The sequence below is a fragment of the Spea bombifrons genome, chromosome 4 (assembly GCF_027358695.1).
Source record: "Spea bombifrons isolate aSpeBom1 chromosome 4, aSpeBom1.2.pri, whole genome shotgun sequence".
Lineage (NCBI taxonomy): Eukaryota > Metazoa > Chordata > Amphibia > Anura > Pelobatidae > Spea > Spea bombifrons.
This window is the reverse complement of record NC_071090.1, coordinates 71687426-71697981: the sequence shown is the minus strand read 5'-3', so window position 1 is coordinate 71697981 and position 10556 is coordinate 71687426. Positions and strand designations below refer to the sequence as shown.

Below are 10556 nucleotides of genomic sequence, written 5' to 3'. Positions count from 1 at the left end.
TTACATACTTCTTACATTTATACAAAAAGTGATTTATAGATATAAAAGCAGACTTACAAGAAAAGCTGTACAGAATATTGTTTAAAATATGTACAGAAAAGCAAGATCTTATAAAACCATAATGTACCAGCACTTGTGACAAACTGTTACTAAGGGCTAGCACCAGTTGCGTACATTTATCATTTCTTTGCCACAGCATTTTCTTTCAGGTATTGATGGACCAACAGCGATAAATGTCACATGCAACTATGCATCCAGTATAAATTAAAGCAGGGATGGTTCATGTCACAGCATCACTGAAAGTACTGAGATTACATAAAAGCACAGTGGAATTTTCACGTGTGTTACTTTCACATGTGTGTTACTGCTGGGAGATGGATGGTGCAGTGTAGGTCTTGAATCGCTCATGTGCTTTTTGCTGGCTAAGAAGTCGTAGAGCCATTGTATCCAATCCTTCATGCAGCCCAGATTTCTGAGATACCTCCACTGTATAGTCATTAGCCTAGAGTTAAACATAATGAGGAACATACATAACAAAGAACTGGGATTTTCTCCTTAAAGACACTTAAAGAAAGAAATCATGTATATATTTCTCTGTCAGAGTGCTGTGAATCATCTTAATACAGTGATTTTAATATGCAAGCATTGGGAGTACACCAAATTCTCCCCAATATTTACAAAAGTTGATTGGAGCAGGGAAAGTGATGCTCTCGATACTTACTAGCTGTAGAGATGCCAACATATATCTGCACACTTCATATGGTTGTTTATCTGCCATCAGGCTAGCAAAAGTACGCCACTCCCCCACTTGATGGAACTGCGACACCAGGCGGTCACCATAGTCATGAATATCAAAAGCTCCCCGTTCTTCCTGCCAAAAAAAACCCAAACATGCAAGTTATGAAGATATACATACACTATAGGCAGAGTTCTGTCTAGTACACAAATCTTGTTGCAGCTGACATCAGTATGCATTACGAAGCGACAACCTTTGCAAGCTTCCTGATTATCTCACCTGTTCTTGCAGCTGCGGCCCCATTTTATCCTCCCATTCACGCACACGTAAGGAAAGTACAGTCTCCTGAGCATATTTCTGAGAATTTGATATAAACAATTCCTGAGGATAACAAATACAATAATCAGTTATGGTAGACTTTGGTCTGCAAAGCAAGCTGACAAATATATTTATACTATACACAAAGATTTCACTGACAGAAGAGTCATTTGGCCCTCCAGTTCTGCTTTTTTTCACATTGTGACATTTGTGCTGCATATTTTTCTGGGTGGCTTTTGACAAAGCAGATCACAGATTAAATATGATGGATTTTAACAACAAGATGAAAATAGATAAGGGATCATCCAATACATAGCTTGTACCAAAGCACTACATATATATCACATTGACAAAATATATATAAAATACAGTTATTTACCACATTCCTTCTCACTAGTTCCTCATACGTCATCTGGTCTTGAAGGCCAGGAGGTTCTGAAACAACAAGTTGAAATGTGTACAGATTATATTTTATACCCCTTATTTTCAATTGTGTTGCCTTACTGACAGTCTGGATGAGCATTATTTAAACCTATACATATCAATTCATTACATGGATTTAAAATAATCTGTGCCATAAGAGCTGAAATAACTAGCAGTGAATCACATAAAGATCATTTACCGTATTGGCCCGAATATAGGCCGCGCCCTCCCCCCCACACACACACACTTTAGGTCTTTAAAGTGGAGGTGCAGCCTAGGTTTTTGCGCAGGGATGCCAGGCGATTGTTTTTGTTCAGTTTTCATTTAGCCCTGCTGCAGGTAAGCAGCAGGGTTAGGATCCAGATCCCTCGCAGCGCAACAGGGGACCTGTATCCTTCTCATTAGCAGCCATGGACATCTGCGCGATGATCTCTGCTGCCGGAACTTCCGCCTATGGTGGAGCACTGTCTTGACATAACCTTCCGGTGCTAAACCATAGAAGTGCCCCACTAGACAACAGGGAGTATCGCGCAGACGTTCACCAGCCGCGGCGATGCGCGTAGACAACCTCCGCTGCCGCCACTTCATCCGGGGCGTCTGTCGCTGAAGTGCCAGCATCAAAGGTTGTTTGCGCGCATCGCACAGACGTCTGCCGGGCCCCACTAGACAACAGGGAGTCTGGCGGTGCATTGGTAAGTCGGGGGGGCAATTTTTGTGGGCATAAAGCATATCTGGGGCAGAGTGGCGTATCTGGGGGGCAGAGTGGCATACCTCAGTGCTGACAAACTGATAGATACCAAAAATGTTAAAATACATGTATCCCCGTTCATTCATTAGACAAAATACTGTTTTACCATTCCACTAATGTGTATTTTTTCTTTCAAAATATTTTTTTCTTTAAAATAGCACCAAACTTTAAGGGTGTGGCCTATATTCGAGCCAATACGGTATTTTCTATGTACATTTTAATTTTCTTTAATCAAAACCAGAAAGAGAACAGCTCAAAGGAATTACCCATGTTGTCAAGACCAGGTTCATCACGGAGACAGGCTGGCATCTCTGCTCCCAGATCTTCAAGGTCAGAGAGGTCATCTACATAAATAAGGGTAGAAAATTTAGTTCTTTTTTTTATCTTTTTTATGAAAAACAAGATGGATTCACTGTCCTGTAAAGATGAAAAACAAACAAACATTCTGAAATAGCAGCCCTCAAAAAAAAAACATTACTGAGGCTTACAGTGGTCCCAAAAATAGCCCATTTGGTCTGCCCATTTTTTTTGATGTAAAGACTCAGACCTTAATCAGTTCTTGGTCTTCTCTTAGCTTAGAAGAAGACATTCAGATGGCACAACAAGGTAACCTCATGAAAAACTAAGAACCCTCACCAGCATGGTCCTCATGGTCCAAATAGTCATCTTCACGTGGTTGTTCCAGTAGATTAACTTGCTCTTCTTCATTGACAATTTCAACCACCTTGGCAAACTGTGGCCCCTTTAACAAAGAAAGGGGTAAAATAGAGTGTAAGAGTTCATAAATTCGCATTTTATTGTACAATTTGGGAGTGGTTAGAGCACAGTGTGAGGTCAGGGGAGTCAGTGCTATCAGCAGGTAGACACAGAATTTCAAAATAGATTGTCATGGTCAGGAGTAAATTAAATTACATAAATACATAATAAAGTAACTGGGACAAGTGGTCAGTCAGGGTTTTTTTGTGCATATGGCAGTAGGGGTAGTTAGATATATTATTCACCTGTGGGCAATGTACCCCACTACTTTGCAACAAGCTCAATTACCATTTTTCTCTGGAACTGCCTCTGCGCCACAAGACGCTCTTTAACGTGCTTCCAGTACAAGACTTCCATATCTGTAGAATGCATAAAATGGAGCATACGATGGTTACGGACTTGGAACATTCTATATATGAAGTAGTCCCAGATCAGCTGCAACATAAATTCTCTAGCAAAGTTGAACAAATTCTTCTAGTGATTAATACTGCATTACACCCTGTGGTTAATGTCTGAAACATCCTCAGAAGTTGTTCTTCCGATACCATGGTGGGGGTGGGAGCAATAACATTTTTAAATAATACATTTAAATAACCATGTAGCTACACCCTCTTACCAGCAAATGTGGGTCCTTTCCTCCTAGACTTTACAGCTTCTGAACCATCCCAATCTGTGTAAAGGACCAAAGAGTTGGTTGTGAAACATCAAGTCAATCTTACATATGTTCATGGAGAAAACACACAAATGATTTTCTAAAACTTTGCTCATTTATTGGTAGATAGCTCAGACAGCCCGGCATTGTACCTGTTTGGAGACATGACACTTACGTGTAGAGGAAAACCACTTCATGAAATCCTGTAGCTTGCAAGGTAGCCGTCTCTTCCTCTTGTTGGAGGGCAGATCTTCTACCACACCTCGAGGAATTGTGTAATGTTTACCTAGCATAAACCAGAAGATACAGAAGAGAATATCAGGGAGGATAAATTGCATTCTACAGAGGAAATATTGGTATTTGAAGCTTTGAATAACTTACCTTTCTTAAAGGGTTTCTCTTCACAGGACTCAAAAGGGTCTAGGCTTTGCCAAGGATCAGAGACCTCATTCTACAGAAAGCAAAGAGAAGACAAACATAATCAACCAAAAGATAGCACACGTGTAACATTGGAAAAAAGAACAGTACAAAGATTGCATGGCGGTGAGAATTTTATACCTGAACAACTGGAGGTAAATTCTGCTGACCCGCCTTGTCTCGTAAGACGTAGCCTCTCCCTTCCGATTGCATCTACATGACACGTATATAAGTTACCAAGATGTCATATGTGCCAAGAATAATCAAAGTCAATTATCCAGTTATTTTGGTGACAAAATACAGGCAAGATAAACATGAACATTTCTATCATGATCTGCTGCAGCATATTGAATGAATTATCACAATTTAGTAAACACTAATCTTTCTGAAAACCAGAAGAAAGGACGCTGATCCTGCTACCTGTATACTTGTAATTTATTCCTACAAGTCAACTAGTAAATAGTTAATTAATTCACCCTTTACTATCACTAAAGTTAAATAAGAAAACAAAAACTTCACTCGTATTATATATACAGTATATGTCGCACTCACGAACTCACAGGACTTTTTATTGTTGGTAAACACGTTAATTAGTATGCAGACATTGATGTTTCGGTCCTAACCAAGGACCTTTCTCAAATGTCCTGGGTACGTTGCTTGCTGCAAACTAATAAACTCATTTACAAACAATAAGAAATACTGTCAGTGTGTGTCGACTTGGGCATCAGGGCTTTACGACAAAAAAATAAATAAATAAACAAACAACTTAATTTAGAGCTTAGTGCAGAAGATTTGGATGTGTGGATGTATATATACATACACACACACACACACACACACACACACACACACTTGTGTCTACCACCATTTTTACACTGCTTAATCACTAGCCGTATTGGTAGCTGTACCATTCATACCTTCCTCCTCTCAATGTGCTCTACAGGCTCCATTTCTGCATCTACTACTCCACCAGGATCGTCTGCTTCATGAGGTTCATCAAGTGGAATAAATCCACCATCATCTCCATTATCCATTATGGGGGCTACATCAGGAAGAGAAGAATTATATTCTGACATTGCCCGACAACCACTTTGACTTCATATCCAGTCTTCCATTTCTCACCTCCATTGTCGCTGAAATTCAATACATGCACAGGAGCACCACACTCCCCGTTATCCGACTCTATATTTTCCATTTTTTTATCCTGCATGACTAGAAAACAAAGACATAAACATGTAGTAGAAAACTAAACCATGGATGGTAATGGAGATTAAAATTAGCACGTTTTCTATTAAATATCTGATATGTCCCAGAGCATGCAGCATATAAATTAATGAACAGCCTCCTGCTCACCCTGTGGAGAACTTGCTTTTCCTTCTACCATACCTGGATTTTGGCTGATCTCCTCTTGGTGCAATCTTTGCATGAAATGCGTAGGTGACATTCTGGCCAGCTCTACCATGAAGGCACCGCTTACATGAGGAGTGCAAGTGTTCATACGGAAGTCCTTCCTACTTGCAAGGACCTCCCCTTTACGGCTAGAGAGATGAAGCAATAGATGGAAAGCAAATACAATTTTGGAGAAAGAACAAGAGGTGTGTGTAACGTATAGTTTTAAAACAAACCTATAAAACTATTCTTGCAGTCATGAAAATATATGCATGTGAAGAACACAGATGAAGACTAGAAGATTCAATAACATAATCAATGTCAGATAAATAAGCATACCTGCATAAAGGGTTATTTTTCTTTTCCACCTCTTCGGGAGGGACCAGTGCCATTGGAGTTAAAGGGACAATGTTCACAAACTTTAAGAGAATTAAATGAGGTAAGAGAACAAAGCAAATCACCACCTACGTCGTAAATCACTGTTTTTAAATATGAATTTGATAAAATGTATGCGATGATATTCTATCGAGGACATAATAGAGATCTGTTCTATGCATTTAGAAAAGAGCTTTGTCCAGATGTATTGGTGAATCTATGTACAATAAGGAAGCAAAGACAAACACTAGCTATAAAATGTGGCCTGGAAGGCTAAAGACAGAACACCAATTTAGCTCCTACATTTGGATTTTGGTCCTTCTTCATGTCTACATTTGTTTTCTTGGGATCACTTATATCATCAAGGCTCAGAAACTACAAGAGAAGACAAAGATCATTGTTATTATTAGCTGGATTATTTTATGTTAAACAGATGTTTTAGTACCAACAAAAAGATATAACAATTTGCTAATAACTACTTGATGCAGCAAAAGTAAGAAATGTGCAAACATACAACCAAGAAAGAAAGATATCAGGAATGGTTGGTTACAGGGATTTTCTTCATAGTTACCAATAGCATAGTCTGCAGAATCACGATTATTTCTGCTTGTAGCATGGCTTATTATTTCAAATTTGTAAAAAAAAAAAAAAGCATATATTTCTTACTTCATCCTCATTGTTGCGATGCGCAAACGTTGCATCCTTGTCTACACCATCTGCACCCACAGATGTTGGTTGATGGTCTTTCCTAAGAAAGGTGTTTCAGAGAATCATAATGAAGCAAACCAAGTCATTCATTCCATTACACGCACAAAAAATATCTCCTTAGATAGATTCATGATATGCCAACCCACAAGAATAATTAGTATATTATACTTCAAAGCATATGCTAGCAAACAAGTGAGCAGTACTAAAGCATCCAACACCAGTGAAAACACGTGTGGTAAGTGGACAATAAAAGGTACATACTTTTTATTGGAGATGAAATCCAACGCTTGGTACACCAGAGAATACAGGTATTCTACCTGCCAAGAGAACACGGTGTATTACAAACTTCTTTCACAATGAAAATGGGTAAAAATAATAACACTTTCATATTATTGATCTCTATTTAAAGGGACTCTCCGGCCATCACAAGCACTTTAATGCATATGATAGCTACGTGTCTTTTTAAATGTGTGTGGTGTCAAGCAGCTAATGGGTGGAAAGAATTGCCAGCTCACCGTGAAGGGCAGCTGCAGGGCAGTTTCTACCACAGGTAAGTGAATAATCTGTTTTCAGGCCACAGCATATACACCCCCCCCCCACCCCACCCCCCACCCCAAGAAAACATTGTAATATCTCTAAGTTATATTTTCATTTGGTATAAGAAAAAGCAACAAAGTCTTTCTTGCTAAAGGTTGCCCAGTGTCACAAACTCACTTTTTTACTGTAGATACAAGCAGATCCCTGGATAAGTAGAGCTGCCTCTGCAAAATTCATTGTGGTTTTACCTCCATCAAAAGAAATGCAGATTTGGTCCAACTGAAAAAGAAAGACAAATGGAGGAGAAACCATTAAAGAACACACCATTAAAAAAGCACTGGCACACACACAAAAAAGGTTTATGCAGCTATATGAACCACAATAATAATAATTTACATTTCATATATTAACATAAGACATATTAGATTTGCAACGTTCAACAGGCTAGTACCCACATTCAATCTTATTTCTACCTTGTCGAGTAAAATTAGGATAATTCTAAAGCAAGCTGGTTTCAAGATTTGCACAGCAAAAAAATAACCAGAACACTTTCAGATTCCCAGGTTGCATACCAAAAAGCTGAATCAGTGGGACTCATTTTAACCCAACAAGACTCATGCAAATTAAAGCCTTCTCTGGAAACCATATATGAGGCACCTGGGTTGAACCTGTAAGTATGCACACACAAAAAGCATGGAGGGTCCTGCTCAAATGAGCTTACAATCTAGAGGGAGCATAAAAAGCACACACATTCAGGTCCCTCGGGGTGACAGAATTCACAATATTTATGCCTTACACAGGTGTTTTTTTTTCCTTTTTACAGTATTTGCTGGCTTTGCGCTGAATTCTCTTTGTTTTGCGGCCCCAAGTTTTGTCTGCCTGTCTTCCAACATGTACACAATCGTGTACAGCACATGGCTAATCATTATTTCAACCTTCCACATGCCGCTTTCCCACATAAAAATTGAAATACCATGCATAATTGTAATGTGTTTAAAACACAGTTATACAACCTAACTACAGAGAAAATCCAATTCCTCCTGTTTGAGCATACTTAAAGTCCACATACAGAAATAAACCTACCTCTTCTAAGTATTCACCAAGTTGGGCAGCGACATCCACCTCCCAGTTTTTGGTTAGATCCCGAATGGGTTGGAGGAGATGAGTGAATCGTGTTTCTGCATCCTCCATTTTTCCAGCTGCCCCTGAAATTACAACCACAATATGGCAATTACAAAAAATGCAAAGACAAACTTGTACAGCTTTAATAAATCCTTCTTACATCAAGTTATTCTTTGAAATGCAGCCTACAATTGTTTGATATGATACAGAGGAGAGTTCCTTATATCTGATCTAAACAAATTTAGTATTCACTAAACTAGCAGTTTTCTGGACAGTTGAATAGCGAAACTAACAGTGTTTAAATATTCATTATAAGGGGGTGCTTTCTTGAAACCTATCTCACCAATGTACACAGAGCCAACTCATCCCTTTGAGGCAGCCATGACAGATCGGGTTTTGATTTTCATAAATCATATAGAATCATAGTTAAACAGGGAGCTGAAATACCCTAGTAATGCCCCACTTAATATACTTGGATAGAACTATGTTGTGGTAAAGCTGCAGACACAATTGGCAGGTACGAACGTAGTGTGATTGTTACAAAGATGGCTCAGACGTAGGACAGATCACAGATGGGCTGAGAGGGAAACTTTTACAAGTATTTAGAAAACACATTCTGAAGCAGAATTGAGTCAAGGCACAACCTGATGATTTCCTAATCCAGATGTCAATAATCAAAAGGCGCTTTATAACCAAGCTTTCACGTGAGATGAAGAGATACTCGATCACCTTATAGAGACACCTTAGTCCAGCCCCACACCCCTGCGTAGGATTCTAAATAAGTGGGTGACATATACGAAGGACAGACTATCATTCTAAAGGAGAATAGATTAGAATACAAATACTCCTTATATATTGGTGTCTGATGATTTTTTCCCACTTCCTAGGTAAATAAGCATTAATATCTCATTTTATTATTCAGAAGTTTAATCACACAAAACATCAGAGCCGTTAAGAAGCTTTTTTCAGTTGCTATGACAACAGCCTATCAATGCCTGCTTTTGTGTAACTAGACAATTAAGTGTTCCCTGCAAAATGTATGAACAAGCAAATATTTTTATACGCTAGAAGAGTTCTGGCTTGAAGATGTTTGCACCGGAATAACAAAAGCGTTATATTCAGTATGCCCAAAATACGACCTTTGTCTTAATTTCAAAAACTTTCTGAAATACGATTTTACAGAACGCACCACATATAATACGGACGTGAATGCAGAAATGAAATGCTGCTGCACACCCACAAAAACACTTCCAAAAGGCAGACCTGTAAAGAAATCACATTTACTTACCTGAGGCAAAATTATTCCAAATCGCGATCGCATGCAGACAATGTCTTTTTAAAGCTGGGGCTTATCCACTAAAGGGAATGTTTTTAGGAGAGTTGTAGTTTTAACTTTCACTTCAAAATTCACTAAATCACCACAAGACAACATTACCAGGTTTCTCCAGCAAGGAGAAAAGTAAGACGTTCAAAAGTAAGGAGGCTAAGCCAGCAGAAGCTTCATAAAGTATAGTCAAGGAGCTGACCACGACTCTCCATTGAGTGGATAAACATCACTCAGTTACACAGAAGTCTAGTGAAAACAATGAATCTACAGACAGACTGCATTCTACACTACGTGTGTATACATGTTGCAGTATCAAATAATAAAAGCTTCTGTAACCCGTCCCAAAGCATCAGCCCAAAAGTCTCTGGAACAGATTGCCGATCTAATTATATATATATATATATATATATATATATATATATATATATATATATATATATATATATATATATATATATATACTGCTTCCATAAACACCGGCTTCAATCAAAGCAGAGAAAACGACTCATTATAAGAACTCACCTTCTTGAGAGTGTAGACCTAAACATATAGAAAATTACACCGTTCAAAAGGTCTTTCTTTTTTCTTAGGTTAATACCTCAGGCTCGAATTTCTTGGTTCAATTACTTTTTTTTTTCGAAATGATAGTCAGAACGCCATTTTTGTTTTTCCCGCCTGCGCAGTGACGTCACCCAGCTTCGGCCGCTTCGAATGTTGACCAATCAACTACGTCTGAAAGCAAATGTCATCAAGAGGGGACGTGCACATTGGGAGTGTATTTACATCAGATACTCTGGCGTTATGTTATTCTTCACAGAGACTCAACCGTATCTATAATGTGAAGATCTAAATGCCCAACAACGCGAACTGCAGCCACGCAACACGTTTATTTCTTTAGTTTAGTTGTTTTATTGACTTATATGTACCAGTTCATAAATAATAGTGGGATACATGGGGATAAAATAAAAAAGTGGTATCGCTTTAAAATGCACTTCGCTTGGTAGGCAGGATGCAGGTATACGCTGTCACTCTGTGACTTATTTTCCAG

At 38.6% G+C, this 10556-nt stretch overlaps 1 protein-coding gene across 2 annotated transcripts; it reads right to left on the bottom strand.

Moving 5' to 3' along the window:
• Positions 1-10285, bottom strand: NCAPH2 (non-SMC condensin II complex subunit H2). Of its 2 annotated transcripts, none has more exons than XM_053464632.1 (22): positions 10031-10285; positions 8143-8264; positions 7237-7338; positions 6784-6839; positions 6481-6562; positions 6118-6189; positions 5779-5858; positions 5437-5588; positions 5173-5262; positions 4968-5092; positions 4192-4263; positions 4015-4084; positions 3809-3919; positions 3598-3651; positions 3270-3340; positions 2862-2967; positions 2492-2569; positions 1434-1489; positions 1016-1117; positions 722-871; positions 275-502; positions 1-215 (listed from the first exon to the last, which is right to left on the bottom strand). In XM_053464632.1, exons 2-21 carry the CDS (start codon positions 8248-8250, stop codon positions 362-364), a joined length of 1878 nt encoding a protein of 625 aa, XP_053320607.1. In that variant the 5' UTR covers positions 8251-8264; positions 10031-10285; the 3' UTR covers positions 1-215; positions 275-361. The 2 variants fall into 2 exon arrangements, with proteins under 2 accessions (XP_053320607.1, XP_053320608.1); XM_053464633.1 differs by having other exon boundaries at positions 10107-10285.
• Between the last annotated feature and the right edge of the window lie 271 nt (positions 10286-10556).